Source organism: Hyla sarda, chromosome 1, assembly GCF_029499605.1.
Source record: "Hyla sarda isolate aHylSar1 chromosome 1, aHylSar1.hap1, whole genome shotgun sequence".
Taxonomy (NCBI): Eukaryota; Metazoa; Chordata; class Amphibia; order Anura; family Hylidae; genus Hyla; species Hyla sarda.
The window spans coordinates 385,895,567-385,919,405 of NC_079189.1; the positions used below are offsets into that span (position 1 = coordinate 385,895,567).

At 43.4% G+C, this 23,839-nt stretch overlaps 1 protein-coding gene across 1 annotated transcript in view; it reads left to right on the forward strand.

Annotated features, from left to right (window-relative positions):
* LRRC2 (leucine rich repeat containing 2) overlaps positions 1-23,839 on the forward strand; it is a 394,574-nt gene that overhangs the window by 141,717 nt on the left and 229,018 nt on the right. The window contains exon 3 of the mRNA XM_056552234.1: positions 5,388-5,592. Coding sequence (XP_056408209.1) covers positions 5,388-5,592 — 205 coding nt within the window. The remainder of the gene's footprint in view (positions 1-5,387; positions 5,593-23,839) is intronic.

Genomic DNA, 23,839 nt, shown 5'->3' on the forward strand with positions numbered 1-23,839 from the left:
GATCAGCTGATGAGGGAAGTGCACTTAGCAGGGCCATCGACATGTCCACTTCTCTCGCTGTCTAGGTAATGCTGACATATAAAGCCAGTGTCTGTGAGGATGTCAGTTAAGAGAAGCAGAGCAATGTGATGCACCTGCTTGTACATTGATAGTATTAAACATAAACCTCACATTTGTGATGAGTGCCACTTTCTTCAATTGCCCAATTGTCCATTTTCACACGTACAGTATCCTGCACAGATTAAAAGCTGTGTCCAGTCATTTAGTTTACATTGAAATCTGCATCAGAAAATACTGTGCATCAAATCCTGTGCATCTCATCTGCGTAGGATACTGTACTTGTGAACGCCCCCTTAGTGTGACTTTAATCCTGCAACGCACTATTGACGTAGAGCAAAGACACCGATGCTTTATCGGACTATGCCATACATTTATGCGATCACCAACAGATATTAGCTGTAAAATACAGGCAAAATACCATTTTAACAACTGAAAATACTAGTGCCCATGGCACCTAGGGTTTGATAACATTCAGGATTCCTAAAAGTTGCTATTGCAGTTAGCATGGCAGCCAGAGGCCTAACCCTAAGTCAGGGCCTAATAGGTTGCTTGTCAGTGACAGGTATGATACATTGCAATGCAATATTATAGAAATGTCTTTTGGAAGCAGGTGCAGGATTGTAAACTCAAATGTTTTAATGGAACTATAAAAACAGGATATTGTACAAAAGTAATAAAAAAATTAAAAAAAGGATTGGAGATATTAAAACTACATACAGTCCATTTTATTTTCCTCTTGGTTCGGAAAACTTTCTATGCTGTCTATATTTGTTGCAGTAAAAGTCCTCTAAACACTTTGGATTAACATGCATTTAAGGTTTAACAGTCTAAAATCCTTTAAAGTGTATAGTATAATTTATGGATAAAAATTATTCTGATAAGCATACTGCACTGTCAACCATTCCAGGCTAGAAGGAAAAGAAAAAAAAAAAAAAACACTTTTATTTTACTAGCTACTACTTTCATTACATTTCAACGTATAATTTTCTGTGACAAGCGAGACAGCTTTGCAAACGTATCTTTATAGTGATGTGTCATAACTCATAATGTTTTCCTGGGAAATGAATAAGGCACACAAACAAATAATACAAGTAACAGTAATAGATGTATGGGAAGGGACAGTATGCCAATATATTTTATGATTTGTGGGGGCTCTTTTGATTGTATTTATAATTCTGAGCAAGTATAAATTGTCGGGGCTGTTCAGACATCGTAGATAGTTGGTAGCATGGGTGGAGCTAGCAATGGTGGATGGGCGAGTGCTGGAGGCTGAGCCAATAACAGATGAAGAGTGCTGCAGCTAGCAGCAAATTTCTACAGATATGAAATATGGACTTTGTTACTGAAATAAGGACTCGCTAAGTTGTTGCATATTACCACCATAGAATGACTATATGATGGAAGACATCAGCCCTTTTCTGACTAGCCTCCCCATTCCCCTATATTCCCCTCATAAAAGAGTGCCAGCTTGTACCCCAATAAATGCTTTATAGTTCTGTAATGTATGTCCATTTCCCAAATACTTCATCATGTTATAGGATCAGAGACCCGCAGTGTCAACTGGCTTTATAGGCACATAGAAAACAGGTAACAATTTCAGTATTAAGGTTGGAGTCAGTACTTGGTCTGTGCCACCCTCCTTCACCTAAGTCCTCCAACCAACATACTTTGCCGGCAGTGACACCCATCCGTACCCTAACTTCTTAGTGCCACCCATTAGCTTGTCTGCCATACATACTAACAACATCTGTCCAGAGTTGATGCTCAAGCGATAACCCACTGATCATGGACGGGATCTACGAAACTATAAACCATCTTATCTTGGGAATGATTCAAAAAGTTATTAATTCAGCAAACCCTTATCTATTTAAAATAGTAAAATCTAATATTTGGGGAGTTGGCTCTTAAAAAGGGTTGTCCATTTGTTAACAAAAATAATAAATAAACACAAATAATAAATAAAACACAAGTGGGGATTCCAATACTACAGCAAATGGCAATTAAGACCACCCAATTGGCTACAACAGTCAAGTTCTCTTCTCCAGCCGTTTGTAAACAAAGATAGGTGGAAGACTATGGGAGCAGATCCTGTATGCCAAATCTAAAGGAGATTGAAGAGTCTTGTTTTCTTTTGTTTTGTTATTGTATTCCATTTGTGGATCATTTTTTCAACTATCCAACAACCCTGTCAAACAAAGCAGGTACAGTAATTATGTATATTTAGAAACCATAGAAAGCTGGATGAGAACCTTTATAGCCACCATCAGTGGTTCTTAACAAACTGTTTAGTAAAGGTAAACAAGAATATTATTTACACAAAGAAGACAAGTCCTGGATGAACATTTCCAGGTTGCATTTTATGTATATTTTATGGAGAAATGGTCTTTAAAATTGATAATAATTCTTTTTATATTAATTTAGACTACAATAAAATTTTACAAGCCCTTCCCAGTGTTGTAGTTAATGTTTGCTTTATTTGAAATGACAACATTTTGAAAGGTTTAATGATTCCTAAAATAAATTTAACCAAGTTAATGTCTTTACCTCCGTGCATTTAACTGCGAGACACGTTATTAATCATTATTACAAGTCCTTACTTTGCATCTAACAAATCAAGCAAAATTATTAAGAAGTCATTTGCTAAACAAAAATGTTCATGTCAATCATTTTGATGGTAGCACATGCCAAAGCAAATGGTTATAATAATTAAAAAAATGAATGGTAAATATATAACAAACGATGCAAAACACAAGGAAAACGTGAATGGCATGTAATTCTTATTGTGGTCAGGTCATAACAACCCCATAAACTCCTTGGAGATATCCACCATACATGTATGGTGTGATAGGGAAATATGGCACTGAACCTGATGTACATGCAGTAGGTTCCAGCTGTATTCCAGCTGACACTTGCCAGTAGCCACTGGAATGTCAGATAACTCTGAATCCAGTCACTTAGTCCATCAGATAAGTGTGTCATTTTAGGGGCTAAACAGATACAAAAGTGTTTGTGGTTGATCCCATATTGTTGAGTGCTGAGCAGTTCTCGCAGCATTCGGGGCCTAGAAGACGCAGGGCATAAATGACTTGGCTGCCTGGGCGTACATTTACACCGTGTAGGGTGTATGAGACCACAGGAGTTGCACTATTAACTTAAGTATCCATCATATGAATCAAGACAGTGGTCAGAGCTCTCCTTATCTGCTCTGTGCCACTCTTCTGGGATCCACTTGTATAGTCTGTTCTAGCAGGCTATACAAGTGAATCACTGATATCACTAATCAGTGCTATTGCAGCAGTTTAGGCAATCAAAAGATTGCTATGAATAGTAACCTATGGGGACTTTAAAATGTTATAAAGTAATATAATGTTTTAAAAATGTGAATTAGCCCCTTCTCCAAAAATTTTTATTTTTAAATTTTTTTTAAATCCCACCTTTTTCCATTTTACAAATTAAAAAAATGTAAACAAGTAAATAAATAGACATACATGGTACTGCCATGTGTGGAAATGTCAGAACTATTAAAACATATTGTTAATAATCCTGTAGGGTGAACATAAAAAAAGTCCATAATTGCTGATTTTTTGTCACATAACATTCCAAAAAAAATGTTAAATAAAAAGTGATTAAAAAGTCACATATACAGATAAGAAGCACTGATAAAAACAGATTTTGCCAGATTTTACAACCAAAAAATCCCCCCAAAAAAACAGTAAAACTCTCCATTTTACTTTAGGTGGTGTGGCCTCTGGGAAAAGGTGTGCAGTCCCAAAACAGTGGCAAGCCTTTTACAGTTTTAAAAAAATCCCAACAAATTTACTAATCTTCCCACATAAAATATGGTGAACTAGAGCTCTGGAAAACCTGACAGCTTAGAGCAGGTGTGAAAACAGCAAAACCTTGTGAAAAGCGCCTAATTAGTAAATACCATGGAAAAATACCTGGCAAAAAAAAAAAAAACTAAGAAAACACTCTTAGTAAATCACCCCAAATATGTTATTCTTACTACAGAACAATAATTGCATAAACAAAAAAAATGAAAATGATAGAATTGTGTAACCTCATAAATACACATTTTTTAAGTTTTTCAATGTGCGTAGGCAATCTAGATATCATTTTAACAGGAGGCATAATGCTTATTGGTTATGAAAATAATGGGTACAAGCTTGGTGGTTAGAAAAGAGGTTAGTGAGTATTATAATAACAGCGAGATGGTTTTAAAAGGGCCCACAGTCTTATTTTCAGGGCCATTGATCATGGAATCATGGAATAAGATGTGGAAAAACAGTACTTCCTCAGATTCTAGTCACAGTCAAGGCATGGCCATGCACAGTCTGCATGTAGTAGCTACAGCTCTTCTTTGGATAGACTTTTTGTTACTTGAGGGTGCGTTAATACAAGCAGATTTTGTTTGAAAGGGGCTGTCCGCAGCAGATTTTCAGCAGCAGAATCTCAGCTGTTTAAAATCTGCTGCAGTCCCCATTGACTTCAATGGGGCCTTTGGTGGATTTTCCACAGTGGAGATTCCACTGGCGAAAATCTGCTGCAGAAAGCCCGCCCTATTCAAACTCACAGCAGGAAACGTTGCAAATTTGAAATAAATCTTCTTGTGTGGACGCACACTGTATTCTCACACACCGGATTTGCAATTGCAGATCAGCAGTTGTAAAATCTGCAGTCAAAGCAGTTAAAAATACATAAGAACTATGTAGTAAAATCAGCAGTTGCTGATCTGCAATTGTGGATTTTACAGTTTGAAATCTGCTTACAACTTCATATCCGCAGCGGATCCTGTGTGTGTGAATGTACCCTAAAAGAATATGTTTAAAAAGTCCGCCTGCGTGTCACACCTGCTGTTTTGTGCACCCTGAAACAACATTCGATCTGGAACATTTATGATATATCCACAGGATATGCCTTAAATATATTATTGATGTGGGCCCCACCTTTAGACTCACAACTTTCTCGGGAACTAGAGCCCCCCCGACCCCATCTGATCTACTTGATATGGTTTGAGGTCAAAAACATCTGAAGGGTGTCTGAGTCCGATGTCGGTGTGACTCCAATTGCCTGTATTGGAAAATTGTTTAAACAACATAGCATCGGAAGGCCATGTACATCTACGATATACACATCAAACTTTATTAATGGAAACAAATAGCCAAGATTTTATATGAACTGATGAGACCCATGAAACAATGGGAAATTCTTTACGTTGTTATCTAAACTCGTGTGATACCATGGGTTACACATTCACATAAATGTTATCAAATATGATTTGACCTAGACAGCATGATCATACTATAACAGATCCTGTATCTTTGCAGAATTAAACAAGAATGGAGCTTCATGCTGGAATGCAGACACAGAGCAATACCCCAATCTGAATACTTAAATAATGGGTTTGTAGACATTACTCTTAACATACAGAATACACATCAGAGGAATTTTACTGTCTGCAAAAGTCCTTCCACAGAAGAAGAACCTCAAAAAAACAAATTTGTTTTTAACCTTTATGGATCAGAGTGGCAGGTAGGTCTTTTGGTTTTGAATTTATTGCCATTTGGTTCTGTTGTATGTTCTCAAACAAGGAGGTTGTTATTACCGTATCTTTCGCCATATAAAGCGCTCCGGCATAGAAGACGCACCAAAGACTCACCCAAGGATGAAAATCTAGAAAAAAAATATTCTGAACCTTCAACCGGCGGACCTCCAGATGTTGCAAAACTACAACTCCCAGCATGCCCGGACAGCCATTGGCTGTCCGGGCATGCCGGGAGTTGTGGTTTTGCAACATCTGGAGGTCTGCAGGTTGAAGACCACTGGTATAGGAGGTAATACTCATGTGTCCCAGCCGCTCCGGACCCGTCACCGCTGCCCTGGATGTAACCCTCCATCGCTGTCCCCATCGCTCCGGAACGTCTCTGCTGCCCGGTATCCTCGCTCTCCGTCGCCGCCATCACATCGCTACGCACGCCTCTCCTATTGGATGACGGAATGGCGTGTGCGACGATGTGAAGAAGACGAAGGAGAGCACTGGCCATGCAGGGGATCCCGGTAATGAGCAGACACCGAGGAGGCAGGTAAGGTCCTGTAAGCTGTTCGGGACGCTGTGATTTCACCGCGGCGGTCCCGAACAGCCCGACTGAGCAGCCGGGTTAGTGTCACTTTCGCTTCAGATGCAACGGTCAGCTTTGATCGCCGCGTCTGAAGGGTTAATACAGGGCATCACCGCGATCGGTGATGTCCTGTATTAGCCATGGGGCCCGGCCATTGATGGCCGCAGGGACCGCCCTGATAGGACAGGGTTTTAATGTGTATTTGCCGTATAAGATGGCGAAAAATATGGTAAATGAGGATACTGTTAATTTCACTTAAAGGCTTCTAAAACTATCCTGACCACCTAATCTTTAAATCTACATCTTTATCATTGGAGATGAACTTAAAGTAAATTTTATTTAAATGTACAGACAACGCGTTTGAAGGGGAATAACCACTCTTCGTCAAAAGGGGGTATGCCCCTCAAAACACTTTTTATTAAAATTTACTTTTAGGTTACCTCCAGCCATTGGAGCTTCTGTATGTATCCAGCTTTTTCTTCCAGGCGGTTTCCAGACCTGGTTCCAGATCCCTCCCTTATTGTATATGTTCTATGTCTAATATATTTCTATGCAGTTTTCTTTTGAAATTGTATATTTAAAAGGTATCTCTTTCCATTACTAAGAACTTTATGACTATACAGTACAAGTGAAAGTACACAGTAGTAAAAATATTTAGTTTTTGTCTTTTTAAACTTTCTGTCATATTTTTTACTTAATGGCCATATACAAAGCATTCAAGGCTTCTATCTGGGATACTTTGATCCCTGTGTTCAGCCTTTGCTCGTCACACAATGGGCTGTTACTCTGAGGCCTGGGCTAGCAGAGGTTCTAAGGGAAACTCTAATTAAGGAGGCAGAGAAACATTCTGGTTCAAGTTGTTTTCATTCCGCTATGACATTGTAAGAATGTGCATATCACTTCAAAGTCTGCTAGGAGGGTTCTAAAGGAAGGTTTTGGCTGCATTGGGATTCATTTTAAACAACATATTTTCAGACACATGGCTGAAAGCTCAGGGAATTTGAAAGTACAAAAGCCATCTCTACCTGCTAACTCCAGGTCAGGAGTGTCATAGTGATCAAGGAGAGTTTCCTTCAGATCTGACTTCATTATGTACTAACAGAACAGCAGCAGAGACTGGAGACTGGACTGGATGGTTATTATCGCTCTATTCAGATTGCTAGGAGGAATGCAGTGCAGTCAATTTTATAATACAGACTGAAGAATAAAACATTCTACAGGAAAACAGCAAATTGAAGTGTCTCAAAAGATTAAAGAGAACTGTACCGCTGAGAGTCTAGTCTTCTGATGAAGCCTTACGTGGTGGCAAAATGACAAAATAGGCAAAGGAGTTAAGGTAATTCAGCACATGGCGGATTTTGCGTTCAGACTTGCACAGATAAAATCTGCACTGGATTACAGTACAAGCCAAGTTTATGAGATTAAAAAAATTCCCTCTATGTGCTGCAGATAGAGATGAGTGAATTTTTGAAAAATTCGATTCTGCCGATTCGCCCAATTTTCTCCCAAAGTTTGTTTTGGTCCAAATTTATTTATGGTGAATCTCTATTACAAACAGCTATTTCTGGCCTACACAGAGCCTCAATAGTGGTGTAGAACACTTTGCCTTGTCGTAACACGCATAGGGAGTGTGCTGTGTTAGTGAAATAATACAGTTATTCAGTATGGCATGCAGATTAGAGGCATTGCTATTAGAATCACTGAAGCAGAGTGTCTGGATGTGGCAGCAGGGTCGGGAGAAGATATGGCATCACAATTGAAGAGATTAAAGAGATATTTTTATGTAATTTTTATTTAATTTTATTTGAATTTATTTAAAAAATGTTAAAATCCCTTTTTGAGGACTCATTCTGGTGAGCATCAAGCTAGCGGTCCGCCGCAAATCGAGCTACCTCCTGTTCCAGCCCCGGCCTCTCAGTGCAATCCCGTCCCCACCCCACCCCCAATTGTCTTACTTTGTGTGGATCTGCGAATGTTTCATTTAATCAGTTATGGTTCATTGTTATCGCACAACCTGTTTCATTGGATTCTTGTGGTAATTCCAGAGGTAATATATGATGACAACTAGAGAGGAGTGAATTTAAAAAAAAATGGGATTTGTCCAATTTGATTTGCTCATCTCTATTGAGGACCCAAGTCTGGTGCCATCTCCAATACTGTATAATTGCTGCAGTGTAAACTATGGAAAAACTCCTGCTGCGAGGCCAGCTACCCCTGCCTCTCAAATGAGAGGGACTGCTGTACCAACAACTTTGACAGGAGCAAATTCAGCTTCTGTGCTGTTGGATAAGTGGTTAAAAGATTAAAGATATTTTTTAAAATTGCATGTGGTCATGTTAACATCCTCCGGATACTTAATGAAAAACTGCTACTCCGCAGAGTAGCTGATTTCCCCCCCAACAGTCCGCACTGAATGACTGCTACTGCCGCCAACTCCAGAGACCCCTGTTCCACAACTTCCCGGTCAGGTAGGCTGCTGCGATGCAGTTGGTCTACCCCGGGCACGTTTGGCTCCAGACTTCCCACTGCTGCCACCATGCTGACTCCCAACCATGCTACCACCTTGCTGGCTCAACTGCTGCCTCATGGGCAACCTGCCACCCTCTTCTCCTGATGGAGATGAATCCCCTTCTGCACCGCGCTCCCAAGAGCGATTGGCTTCATCATCATCAAGGTGTGTCTGCAGGTCACTGATGTCCTCCTCAGGTTCCTCAACAGTGTGTGCTTCAGGAGACTGAACACTACCAACACCACCTGCCACGACACTCTCCTAATCACTGCTTGCCCGCCTAGCGAAGGAAGCGGGGATGTCTCCTCCACTTCTTGGCTGGGCAGTAGCTGCTGGCTGTCCGCTAGTAGATCATGCTGTCTAAAAATTGGAGATTAACCCACAGCATAGGAAAGAGGCAATTGGAGGACAGGGACTGCTCCCGGGCCATGCCAACTTATGGTTGTGTCTGAGGACTGTTGAATCACGAGTTACAGATGTCACTCGTGATGAAGTGGATGACCAAGTTAACCAGTCAATGACAGCAGATGGGTTGCTGGTCGAGACACGACCGCTAGCTGATACAAGGAGCTCGGGCCTCTCGCTGCATCTCCTGCTGCCACTCACCCATAGTCTGATGCGACCTCTGCCTGCGCCTGATGAATTTAGCTCTCTGCCACTCCTCTGTGCATGTCCTGGCACTTCACTGCCTGACATACTTAGCATATGAGGGGAGTACAATACGCTCCACTACTCTTAAAACAGTATTTGGCTAGAACAGCAGCAGGTGTGTACTTTTGACTGGCTTTTCACAGTAACTAGGCCCTTAAGACTTTAACAGAAAAAAAAATGGTACACCACTTAGATGTACGTACATGGTATGCACTGATGAGGGGAGTACAATGCGCTCCACTACGCTTAAAACAGTATTTGTCTAGAACAGCAGCAGGTGTGTACTTTTGGCTGGCTTTTCACAGTAACTAGGCCCTTAAGACTTTAACAGAAAAAAAATGGTACACCACTTAGATGTACGTACTGTCACGATGCCGGCTGGCAGGTAGTGGACCCTCTGTGCCAGAGAGGGATTGGCGTGGACCGTGCTAGTGGACCGGTTCTAAGCCACTACTGGTTTTCACCAGAGCCCGCCGCAAAGCGGGATGGTCTTGCTGCGGCGGTAGTGACCAGGTCGTATCCACTAGCAACGGCTCACCTCTCTGGCTGCTGAAGATAGGCGCGGTACAAGGGAGTAGGCAGAAGCAAGGTCGGACGTAGCAGAAGGTCGGGGCAGGCAGCAAGGATCGTAGTCAGGGGCAACGGCAGAAGGTCTGGAAACACAGGCAAGGAACACACAAGGAACGCTATCACTGGCACTAAGGCAACAAGATCCGGCAAGGGAGTGCAAGGGAAGTGAGGTAATATAGGGAAGTGCACAGGTGAAAACCCTAATTGGAACCACTGCGCCAATCAGCGGCGCAGTGGCCCTTTAAATCGCAGAGACCCGGCGCGCGCGCGCCCTAGGGAGCGGGGCCGCGCGCGCCGGGACAGAACAGACGGGGAGCGAGTCAGGTAGGGGAGCCGGGGTGCGCATCGCGAGCGGGCGCTACCCGCATCGCGAATCGCATCCCGGCTGGCAGCAGGATCGCAGCGCCCCGGGTCAGAGGACGTGACCGGAGCGCTGCAGCGGAGGGAGTGAAGCGAGCGCTCCGGGGAGGAGCGGGGACCCGGAGCGCTCGGCGTAACAGTACCCCCCCCCTTGGGTCTCCCCCTCTTCTTGGAGCCTGAGAACCTGAGGAGCAGACTTTTGTCAAGGATGTTGTCCTCAGGTTCCCAGGATCTCTCTTCAGGACCACAACCCTCCCAGTCTACTAAAAAAAAATTTTTCCCTCTGACCTTTTTGGCAGCCAAAATTTCCTTGACCGAGAAGACGTCCGAGGAGCCGGAAACAGGAGTGGGAGGAACAGATTTGGGAGAAAAACGGTTGAGGATGAGTGGTTTGAGAAGAGAGACGTGAAAGGCATTAGGGATACGAAGAGAAGGAGGAAGAAGAAGTTTATAAGAGACAGGATTAATTTGACACAAAATTTTGAAAGGACCAAGATAGCGTGGTCCCAACTTGTAGCTAGGGACACGGAAGCGGACATATTTAGCGGAGAGCCATACCTTGTCTCCAGGGGAAAAAACGGGGGGAGCTCTTCTTTTCTTATCCGCGAACCTCTTCATGCGTGAAGAAGCCTGTAAGAGAGAATTTTGGGTCTCTCTCCAGATAATGGAAAGGTCAGGAGAAATTTCATCCACAGCGGGCAGACCAGAGGGCAAGGGGGTAGGGAGGGGGGGAAGAGGGTGACGGCCGTACACCACGAAAAATGGGGATTTGGAGGAAGATTCAGAGACCCTGAAGTTATACGAAAATTCGGCCCATGGAAGGAGATCTGCCCAGTCATCCTGGCGGGAGGAAACAAAATGTCGCAAATAATCACCCAGGATCTGGTTAATTCTTTCTACTTGTCCATTGGACTGGGGATGATATGCAGAGGAAAAATTTAATTTAATCTTGAGTTGTTTACAGAGAGCCCTCCAGAATTTAGACACGAATTGGACCCCTCTATCCGAGACAATCTGCGTAGGCAACCCGTGAAGACGAAAAATGTGTACAAAAAATTGTTTAGCCAACTGAGGCGCAGAAGGAAGACCAGGAAGAGGGATGAAATGTGCCATTTTGGAGAATCGATCAACGACCACCCAAATAACGGTGTTGCCACGGGAAGGGGGTAAATCAGTAATAAAATCCATACCAATCAGAGACCAAGGCTGTTCGGGGACAGGCAGAGGATGAAGAAAACCAGCGGGCTTCTGGCGAGGAGTCTTATCCCGGGCACAGATAGTGCAGGCTCGCACAAAGTCCCCAACATCCGTCTCCAGAGTCGGCCACCAATAGAAGCGGGAGATGAGTTGCACAGATTTCTTGATGCCCGCATGACCTGCGAGATGGGAGGAGTGACCCCATTTGAGGATTCCGAGGCGTTGGCGTGGAGAAACAAAGGTCTTTCCTGGAGGAGTCTGCCTGATGGAGGCAGGAGAAGTGGAGATCAGGCAGTCAGGTGGAATGATGTGTTGCGGAGGGAGATCAACTTCCGAGGCATCCGAGGAACGAGAGAGAGCATCGGCCCTAATGTTCTTATCGGCAGGACGAAAGTGAATCTCAAAATTAAATCGGGCAAAGAACAGAGACCACCGGGCCTGGCGAGGATTCAGCCGTTGGGCCGACTGGAGGTAGGAGAGGTTCTTGTGGTCGGTGTAGATAATAACAGGAAATCTTGATCCCTCCAGCAGATGCCTCCATTCCTCAAGTGCTAATTTAATGGCTAGAAGCTCTCGATCCCCGATGGAGTAGTTCCTCTCCGCTGGAGAGAAGGTCCTAGAGAAAAAACCACAAGTGACAGCATGCCCGGAAGGATTTTTTTGTAGAAGAACAGCTCCAGCTCCTACTGAGGAGGCATCAACCTCCAATAGGAAGGGTTTGGAAGGGTCAGGTCTGGAGAGCACGGGAGCCGAAGAAAAGGCAGACTTGAGTCGTTTAAAGGAGTCTTCTGCTTGAGGAGGCCAGGACTTGGGATCAGCATTTTTCTTGGTTAAAGCCACGATAGGAGCCACAATGGTAGAAAAATGTGGAATAAATTGCCTGTAATAATTGGCGAACCCCAAAAAGCGTTGGATAGCACGGAGTCCGGAGGGGCGTGGCCACTTTAAGACGGCAGAGAGTTTGTCTGGATCCATCTGTAGTCCCTGGCCAGAGACCAAATATCCTAGAAAAGGAAGAGATTGGCATTCAAACAGACATTTCTCAATTTTGGCATAGAGTTGGTTGTCACGAAGTCTCTGAAGAACCATACGGACATGCTGGCGGTGTTCTTCTAGATTGGCAGAAAAAATTAGGATATCGTCCAGATATACCACAACACAGGAGTATAACAGATCACGAAAAATTTCATTGACAAAGTCTTGGAAGACGGCAGGGGCATTGCACAGTCCAAAGGGCATGACCAGATACTCAAAGTGTCATCTCTGGTGTTAAATGCCGTTTTCCACTCGTCCCCCTCTCTGATGCGGATGAGGTTATAGGCGCCTCTTAAGTCCAATTTAGTGAAGATGTGGGCACCTTGGAGGCGATCAAAGAGTTCAGAGATGAGGGGTAAGGGGTAGCGGTTCTTAACCGTGATTTTATTAAGACCGCGGTAGTCAATGCAAGGACGTAGGGAGCCATCTTTTTTGGACACAAAGAAAAATCCGGCTCCGGCAGGAGAGGAGGATTTACGGATAAAGCCCTTTTTTAGATTCTCCTGGACGTATTCGGACATGGCAAGAGTCTCTGGGGCAGAGAGAGGATAAATTCTGCCCCGGGGTGGAGTAGTACCCGGGAGGAGGTCGATAGGGCAATCATAAGGCCTGTGAGGAGGTAGAGTCTCAGCTTGTTTTTTGCAGAAAACATCCGCGAAGTCCATATAGGCCTTAGGGAGACCGGTTACTGGAGGAACCACAGAGTTACGGCAAGGGTTACTGGGAACCGGTTTTAGACAGTTCTTGGAACAAGAGGACCCCCAACTCTTGATCTCCCCAGTGGACCAATCCAGGGTTGGGGAATGAAGTTGAAGCCAGGGAAGTCCAAGGAGAATCTCCGAGGTGCAATTGGGGAGGACCAAAAGTTCAATCCTCTCATGATGAGCTCCGATGCTCATAAGAAGGGGCTCCGTGCGGAAACGTATGGTACAGTCCAATCTTTCATTATTTACACAATTGATGTAGAGGGGTCTGGCGAGACTGGTCACTGGGATGTTGAACCTGTTGACGAGAGAGGCCAAAATAAAATTCCCTGCAGATCCAGAGTCCAAGAAGGCCACTGTAGAGAAGGAGAAGGCAGAGGCAGACATCCGCACAGGCACAGTAAGACGTGGAGAAGCAGAGTAGACATCAAGGACTGTCTCACCTTTGTGCGGAGTCAGCGTACGTCTTTCCAGGCGGGGAGGACGGATAGGACAATCCCTCAGGAAGTGTTCGGTACTAGCACAGTACAGGCAGAGGTTCTCCATACGGCGTCGTGTCCTCTCTTGAGGTGTCAGGCGAGACCGGTCGACCTGCATAGCCTCCACGGCGGGAGGCACAGGAACAGATTGCAGGGGACCAGAGGAGAGAGGAGCCGAGGAGACGAAACGCCTCGTGCGAACAGAGTCCATATCTTGGCGGAGTTCCTGACGCCTTTCAGAAAAACGCATGTCAATGCGAGTGGCTAGGTGAATAAGTTCATGTAGATTAGCAGGAATTTCTCGTGCGGCCAGAACATCTTTAATGTTGCTGGATAGGCCTTTTTTGAAGGTCGCGCAGAGGGCCTCATTATTCCAGGACAATTCTGAAGCAAGTGTACGGAATTGTACGGCATACTCGCCAACGGAAGAATTACCCTGGACCAGGTTCAACAGGGCAGTCTCAGCAGAAGAGGCTCGGGCAGGTTCCTCAAAGACACTTCGGATTTCCGAGAAGAAGGAGTGTACAGAGGCAGTGACGGGGTCATTGCGGTCCCAGAGCGGTGTGGCCCATGACAGGGCTTTTCCGGACAGAAGACTGACTACGAAAGCCACCTTAGACCTTTCAGTGGGAAACAGGTCCGACATCATCTCCAGATGCAGGGAACATTGGGAAAGAAAGCCACGGCAAAACTTAGAGTCCCCATCAAATTTATCCGGCAAGGATAAGCGTATCCCAGGAGCGGCCACTCGCTGCGGAGGAGGTGCAGGAGCTGGCGGAGGAGATGACTGCTGAAGCTGTGGTAGCAACTGTTGTAGCATAACGGTCAGTTGAGACAGCTGTTGGCCTTGTTGTGCTATCTGTTGTGACTGCTGGGCGACCACCGTGGTGAGGTCAGCGACAACTGGCAGAGGAACTTCAGCGGGATCCATGGCCGGATCTACTGTCACGATGCCGGCTGGCAGGTAGTGGACCCTCTGTGCCAGAGAGGGATTGGCGTGGACCGTGCTAGTGGACCGGTTCTAAGCCACTACTGGTTTTCACCAGAGCCCGCCGCAAAGCGGGATGGTCTTGCTGCGGCGGTAGTGACCAGGTCGTATCCACTAGCAACGGCTCACCTCTCTGGCTGCTGAAGATAGGCGCGGTACAAGGGAGTAGGCAGAAGCAAGGTCGGACGTAGCAGAAGGTCGGGGCAGGCAGCAAGGATCGTAGTCAGGGGCAACGGCAGAAGGTCTGGAAACACAGGCAAGGAACACACAAGGAACGCTATCACTGGCACTAAGGCAACAAGATCCGGCAAGGGAGTGCAAGGGAAGTGAGGTAATATAGGGAAGTGCACAGGTGAAAACCCTAATTGGAACCACTGCGCCAATCAGCGGCGCAGTGGCCCTTTAAATCGCAGAGACCCGGCGCGCGCGCGCCCTAGGGAGCGGGGCCGCGCGCGCCGGGACAGAACAGACGGGGAGCGAGTCAGGTAGGGGAGCCGGGGTGCGCATCGCGAGCGGGCGCTACCCGCATCGCGAATCGCATCCCGGCTGGCAGCAGGATCGCAGCGCCCCGGGTCAGAGGACGTGACCGGAGCGCTGCAGCGGAGGGAGTGAAGCGAGCGCTCCGGGGAGGAGCGGGGACCCGGAGCGCTCGGCGTAACACGTACATGGTATGCACTGATGAGGGGAGTACAATGCGCTCCACTACGCTTAAAACAGTATTTGTCTAGAACAGCAGCAGGTATGTACTTATGGCTGGCCTTTCACAGCAACTAGGCCCTTAGGACTTTAACAGGAACAAAATGGTACACCACCTATGTACGCACAGGTTACACTTAATAGAGGACAAAACGCTCCACTTCTCAACCAGCATTAGGCAATAATAGCAGGTGATTATGGCTTTTAGTGCTCTGCTCACCCTAACTGGCTGGCTACTATTAGCTTTTCAGTTGTTGTACACACCAGTGTTGCAGCACACAGTCGCTGTGTAGTACACCCAAAATTTCTCTCTCAATCTCTCTTCCTTCCCTATCAGTGCTGTAAGGCTGGATTTGGGCTTGAGGTGAATCACTGCTGTAATAAATCCACAATTGCACTTTCTCAATCTCTCTCCCTTCCCTATCAGTACTTCTAGGCTGGATTTGGGCATGAGCTGAATCGCTGCTGTAAAAATACTTTTCTGTGCAACACACACTGCCGTCTGTCCCTCTCTCTCTCTGCAATTGAACTCTGATGTGAGTGGCCGCAAGATGGCTGCCGAATATATAGGGCTGTGACATCACAGGGGTGGCTGGCTGATGATAGTCTGCATGCTGCATATGATTCAGGGTCATCCTGCCTATCCTTGTTCCTGCCTGTCCAGCATTTCTTGCCCCATGTTCTGACATGTGGAGCCACCACCTTAGATGCCCTGGAGTCTGGACTGCAATAAATGGAGTTTAATGAAGTGATTTGTGCGATCGAATCGTGGCGATATTCACATTCGTTGCTAAGCAAAGCGAGCACAGAGGAGTACTATCAGACAGGAGAGAGTACAGAGGAGTACTATCAGATAGGAAAGAGCACAGATGAGTACTATCAGACAGTAGAGAGCATAGAGGAGTACTGTCAGATAGGAAAGAGCACAGATGAGTACTATCAGACAGGAGAGAGCACAGAGGAGTACTGTCAGACAGGAGAGAGCACAGAGGAGTACTGTCAGACAGGAGAGAGCACAGAGAAGTGCTGTCAGACAGGAGAGAGCACAGAGGAGCGCTATCCCTCCCTCACTTACTGGACTTTGTCTATGCCTGTGCTTCAGCTTGGACAAAGCCATGATTTTATAAGCCATAATTTTTCCAAAAAGGAAATAAAATGTTCTAATGAAGTATATGAGAAAGGTCAATGTTTTGCCTAGAGGTACGACATATTAAAAGTTTTTGTATCTCACCGTGTCCATTTAATATAGAAAAAAGAGCATGCTTTAAATCCACAGTTTCCTCATTTTGTGACCCAAATGCATCAGATTTTTTGCATTGATCTAAAGTGAATTTACAGCAAAATGCACTTTCAGATTTTGCTGCAGATTTGAGGATTTTCAGCCAGATGCAAGGTAAAATTTTTCTGGACTCACCCTAAAGCTAAGGCCACACGATTTGCCTCATTTACTAAGAGTGGAGTTTAGTTTTATTCTGAGGTTTTTGTTTCCCACAAGTATTTTTCATGGTATTTACTATTGTATTTGGTGATCTCTACGTTTTGCTCTTTTTACAGATCCTGTGAGCTGTGCGGGTTTACAGAGGTCAAATCCACCACATTTTATGTGGAAACATTAGTAAATTTGGAGGTTCTTTTGAAAATGTAGGGTTTTTGTTTTTTTGAAGACATGCCCCTTTTTCCTGATGACCACAACCTTTTTAGAGTTTTATTTTTTTTGTCAAGTGGGGAGTTAGTTAGGTTTTTGTGGATTTTTTGTTCGAAATTCTGATGCACGACACATGCCACACAAAAAAACCTGGAAAAGTCTTAGTAGATGAGAACCAATGTGGTTTGGCCCATATAATTTGAACCTCAAAACACCACCCTTTATTCAAGCAAAAAATAAAAAATAAATAAATAAAATGGTCAGACAATTTCTTTTTTTAAACCCTTTTTGCTTTTGGGCATTTTTTTGAGCAAGACACTTTTTTGGGATGTGTTCTAATCCATCCAGGACCATGGGTGTACAGGTATGCCCTCGGACCCTGGTACTTAAGAACCAAGGGTGTACCTGTACTCTCTGGTCCCGTTAACAGGGTTTAAACCGTTCCCACCAGCGGAGAATACGTCACGGTTGTTACGGGCAGCTGGGACGCATGGCTTATGCCAGACACCCTCGATCGGGCCGACGCCGCAATCAAAGTTGATTGCGGCATCTAGAAAGAAAGGGAAAGTGTCCTGGCAGCTCAGCTGAGCTGATCCGGAACTATCGCAGCATAATCACGATGTCCCAATCAGCTTACCGGACGACGAGAGGGTCCTCACCTGCCTCTCTGTCCTCCGTTCGGCCATCTGCTGCTCCTGGCCTGCGCAGCAAGCTAGAGCAGCAGATCGCCGGTTACACTGATCAATGCTATGCCATGCCATAGCACTGATCAGTGTATGCAATCAGAAGATTGAATGTTGTAGCCCCCTGTGGGCTAAAAGTTAATAAAAGTGAATTAACCGCTTCCCTAATAAATGTTCAACTCACCCCCCTTTTCCCATTTTTCAAATAAAATAATGTAATAAAAAAAATCATATGTGGTAACACCACAAGCAAAAATGTCCGAACTATTAAAATATAAGGTTAGCTAAACTGCACGGTCAATGGTGTTCACATAAAAAAGAAACTAATTGCAAATCCAAAATTGTGCATTTTTGGTCATAAAAATATTAATAAAAAGTGATCAAAAAGTCCCATCAAAACATGGTGTCAATTAATGGTGTCAATAAAAACTACAGACTACGGTGCAAAAACTGAGCCCTCATATAGCCCTGTATGCGGGAAAAAAAAAGGTATAGGGGTCAGAATATCACAATTTTAAACATACTAATTTTGGTGCATGTAGTTAGGATTTTTTTAAAGTAGTAAAATAAATAAAACCTACATAAATTGGGTATCCTTGTGACCGTATGGGCCTACAGATTAAAGATCAGAAATTGCACTGTGTAGAAACTAAAGCCCCCAAAAGTCACAAATTGTTTTTTTATTTTTTTTATTTCACCGCACAAATTTTTTATTTTTTTTGCAGTAGATTTTGTTGTTAAATGATTGACATAATTACAAAGTACAATTGGTGGCACAAACAACAAGCCTTTATATGGGTCTGTAGGTGCAAAATTTTAAGCGTTATGATTTTTAAAAGGTGGGGTGGCAAAAACAAAAAATGGCCTGGTCCTTAACCCCTTAAGGACTACGGGATTTTCCGTTTTTGCACTTTCGTTTTTTCCTCCTTACCTTTTAAAAATCATAACCCTTTCAATTTTCTACCTAAAAATCCATATTATGGCTTATTTTTTGCGTCGCCAATTCTACTTTGCAGTGACATTAGTCATTTTACCCAAAAATGCACAGCGAAACGGAAAAAAAAATCATTGTGCGACAAAATCGAAGAAAAAACACAATTTTGTAACTTTTGGGGGCTTCCATTTCTACGCAGCGCATATTTCGGTAAAAATTACACCTTATCATTATTCTGTAGGTCCAAACGGTTAAAATGATACCCTACTTATATAGGTTTGAATTTGTCGCACTTCTGGAAAAAATCATAACTACATGCAGGAAAATTTATACGTTTAAAAATGTCATCTTCTGACCCCTATAACTTTTTTATTTTTCCACGTACAGGGCGGTATGAGGACTCATTTTTTTGCGCTGTGATCTGAAGTTTTTATCGGTATGATTTTTGTTTTGATCGGACTTTTTGGTCACTTTTTATTCATTTTTTAATGGTATAAAAAGTGACCAAAATACGCTTTTTTGGACTTTGGAATTTTTTTGCGCGTACGCCATTGACCGTGCGGTTTAATTAATGATATATTTTTATATTTCAGACATTTACGCATGCGGCGATACCACATATGTTTATTTATTTATTTTTTTACACTGTTTTATTTTTTTTATGGGAAAAGGGGGGTGATTCAAACTTTTATTAGGGAAGGGGTTAAATGACCTTTATTAACACTTTTTTTAAACTTTTTTTTTGCAGTGTTATAGGTCCCATAGGGACCTATAACACTGCACACACTGATCTTTTACACAGATCACAAGCATGTATTAACACGCCTGTGATCAATGTTACCGGCGCTTGACTGCTCCTGCCTGGATCTCAGGCACGGAGCAGTCATTCGCCGATCGGACACCGAGGAGGCAGGTAAGGGCCCTCCCGGTGTCCTGTCAGCTGTTCGGGACGCCGTGGGTCACTTTCACTTTAGAAGCGGCGGTCAGCTTCTAAAGGGTTAATACCGCACATCGCCGCGATCGGCGATGTGTGGTATTAGCCGCGGGTCCCGGCCGTTGATGAGCGCCGGGACCGACGCGATATGATGCGGGATCGCGGCGCGATCCCGCTTCATATCGCGGGAGCCGGCGCAGGACGTAAATATACGTTCTGCGTCGTTAAGGGGTTATGGTGAAAATGGGCTAAGTCCTTAAAAAGGTACTCCGGTGGTAAACATTTTTTTTTTACTTTGACACAGACAGAGGTGTCAGCAGAGAGCACTATGGACAAGACAAAAATAAATAAAAAAATAATAGAATTTCCTCTGTAGCATACAGCTGCTAAGAAGTACTGAAAGGATTAAGATTTTTAAATAAAAGTAATGGACTGGTTTGAGTGGCATTGGGGCCGCTCTGCCGGTGGGTCGTTCCCCCCCCCCCCTGTGGGCACTGGTGTCACGGCGGTGGTGGTCGCCGCCCGGTGCTGCGCCATTTTATGCTAGGGATGTTAGGGACCCACTCTAAATAGGTGGCCTTGACGTGGCGGGTGGGCTTGTACTTTTTGATCAAAAATGTATACTAACAACCTGTTAGTTTTTGATATTATGCTGAGAAGCAATCAGATCATTATGCAAGATTGTAGATGTGCGCCATGTCTGTTTTCTACCCGAATTCACACTTTAATTTACAAATCTGTTTAATTTTCTGGCACCAGTTCATTTAAAAAAATTATTCTTTCCACTGGAATACCCCTTTAAGGGGTTTAGATGTTTTTGTCGCTTAAGCAAAAGCTAGAGCTAAAAAAAAAGCTATTTTAAGTTGGGAGCGATTTTGTGCATCTTACTACCCAAAATATGTGTTAAAATGCAGTTATATTTTGGTACGTAAACGGCTGTAACAAAAATAGACATAAAGGGGAAGATTTAGCAAAACCTATCTAGAGGAAGAGTGGTGCAATTGCCCATGGCAACCAACCAGATTGCTTCTTTCATTTTTTACAGGTGTCTTTAAGATGAAGAAGCAATCTGATTGGTTGCAATGGGCAACTGCACCACTCTTCCTCTAGACAGGTTTTAATAAATCTCCCCCAAAAGGCGAAGAATTATCAAAATCTTTTCAGAGGAAAAGTGGCCTAGTTGCCCATAGCAACAAATCAGATCGCTTCTGATATTCTTGACAAGGCCTCTGCAAAATGAAAGAAGTTATCTGATTGGTTGCTATGGGCAACTAGGCAACTTTTCTTCTGCACAGGTTTTGATAAATCTCCCCCAAAACAGACGGATTCAGCCCAAAATCTCAACCCAAAAACTAATTCTATATATAGCGTAATTGAAGATATTTATGTTTAACCCCTTAACGACCACGGACGTAAATGTACGTCCTGGTTTGGCGGGACTTCCCCCACCAGGACGTACATTTATGTCCTGTGTATGACCGCGAGCATCGGAACGGTGCTCGCATCATACACGGCAGGGACCCGCCCGTAATGGCCGACATCCGCAATCGCGCGGTTGTCCGCCATTAACCCCTCAGATGCCGTGATCAATACAGACCACGGCATCTGCAGCATTGCGGTACTTTGAATGGATGATCGGATCGCCTGCAGCGCTGCCACGGCGATCCAATCATCCAGCACGGCGGCCGGAGGTCCCCTCACCTGGCTCCGGCCGTCTTCCGGGGTCTTCTGCTCTGGTCTGCGATCGAGCAGACCAGAGCAAAAGATCACCGATAATACTGAGCAGTGCTGCACAGTATTAGCAATATTAGCAGTGAAAGGATTGCTATAGATAGTCTGGACCAGACAATTTACGGTATCTATAGCAATCCTTTGATTGCTAATACTGTGCAGTGCTATGTATAGGACACAGCACTCAGTATTATCGGTGATTTTCTGCTCTGGGCTGCTCGATCGACATAAAAAGTGTAAAAAAAACGTTGAAAAATGTAAAAATGAAAAGTGAAAAAAGTGAAAAATCCCCTCCCCCAATAAAAATGAAAATTATCCGTTTTTCCCATTTTACCCACAAAAAGCGTAAACTTTTTTTTAATAAACATATTTGGTATCGCCGCGTGCATAAATGTCAGAACTATCTATAGCAATCCTTCGATTGCTAATACTGTGCAGTGCTATGTATAGGACACAGCACTGCTCAGTATTATCGGTGATCTTCTGGTCTGGTCTGCTCGATCGACATAAAAAGTGTAAAGAAAAGTTGAAAAATGTAAAAATAAAAAGTGAAAAAAAAAGTGAAAAATCCCCTCCCCCAATAAAAATGAAAATTGTCCGTTTTTACCATTTTACCCACAAAAAGCGTAAATTTTTTTTTAATAAACATATTTGGTACTGCCGCGTCAATAAATGTCCGAACTATCAAAATATAATGTTAATGATCCCATACGGTGAAAGGCGTAAACGTAAAAATTAAAGAATTTCCAAAAAATTTTTGTCACATTTTATTCAAAAAAAATTAATAAAAAATTATTTAAAAGTTTTATATATGCAAATGTGGCATCTAAAAAAAGGACAGATGACGGCGCAAAAAATGAACCCTCATACCGCCCTATATACGGAAAAATGAAAAAGTTATAGGTGGTCAAAAAGTTTTAGATGTTTTTTAAGCGGTACAAAAATATTAAAGTATCTAGCCATGGGTATTGTTTTGATCGTATTGACCCACAGAATAAAGAACACATATCATTTTTACCGTAAATTGTACAGTGTGAAAACAAAACCCTCCAAAATATGCAAAATTTTGGTTTTCATTTAAATTTCCTCCCTAAAAATTTTTTTTTTGGGTTCGCCGTACATTTTATGGTAAAATGAGAGGTTTCATTACAAAGTACAATTGGTCACGCAAAAAACAAGCCCTTATATGGGTCTGTAGATGGAAATATAAAAGAGTTATGGATTTTAGAATGCGAGGAAGAAAAAACGAAAACACAAAAATAAAATTGGCCTGGTCCTTAAGGTGAAAATGGGCTTGGTCCTTAAGGGGTTTACTGGGGGGGGGGGGGGGAGTCAATTGTTTTATGCCCGCTGCATTTACACTTATTCAAGAAAACAACTTGAATGAAGTGTAGCTAGGTTAGCTTTTTGCAGATGTGAGGGATTTATCAACTGTGACTTTTAAAAAATTGTCCCCCAAAAAGTCGCAAATATACACCAGCCCAGACATGACTTAGCTTTTTTTTGTGTGTAGAAAAGTCAGAAATTTTTGTGTAAAGGAACAATATAGTGCAAACTTTTTTACATTAATCCATAGAAAATGGTGACATTTCAGGAAAAATCATTCATCTACACCAACAATGATACATTCCACCTACGATGTATTATAGTTGGCATGTTGTGTAAACCTTGTAGGACATCAATGGCCAACTTGGTATTTAAAGGGGTATTCCAGTTGTTTTTTTTTATTTGACTGTGCTACAACGGCTGTAAAGTTAGCGTAGTTCACATTATAGTGTCTGTACCTGTGCTTGATGGTAATCTCACAATTCTTCTTCTGTGATTTTTACCCCAAGGTTTATTTTTAACAGCATACAAAATGAGTGTTGTCTCAGGTTTTCCCAGGTTGCAGTGCAGTCTGTGAGATTACATCACTAGTCAAGTGTTCAGAGGGAGCCTATCTTTGCTTCAATGAGTGGAGCGACCACTGGGTGAGAGGTAGATCATTCTGCAGTAAATTGTAGGTTTGCAACAACTGGAGGCACCCTGGTTAGAAAACACTGGTCTATTGCATTGAAAGGAGCACAGGTGTGTTTCATTGGTTTGGGTGGCTGATGTGTGGTAGAGAGAAAAGTGATCTGACACTTACAAACAAGGGATCATGGGACTTGTCATTTGAGGTAGGTAACTCTAAGGAAATAGCCAGTTCACAAAAAGATAACCACACCATTATGGCCGACTCAGAACATAGCCATTTAGCTCCAAGACAAGCACGGATCTTTCCCAAGCATGCCCATTATTATCTGGCAGGTATGTACTAAAATCACTTTATGATGGATAACCCCTTCAAAGAATTTACAGTCTTTCACGAATGCTCTATTCTTATGCTGGTTATGAGTAAATATTGTAATTATGTAATCTATACAGGTTAACAAAGAAAAACTATTCATACATAAGGGTCTTGTGTTGGAAGTTTCAATTTCACACATTTTGATTGTGATATTGGTAACATAGAGATAAAAGCGCTGTGGAATCTGTAGGCGCTATATAAATAAAATTATTGTT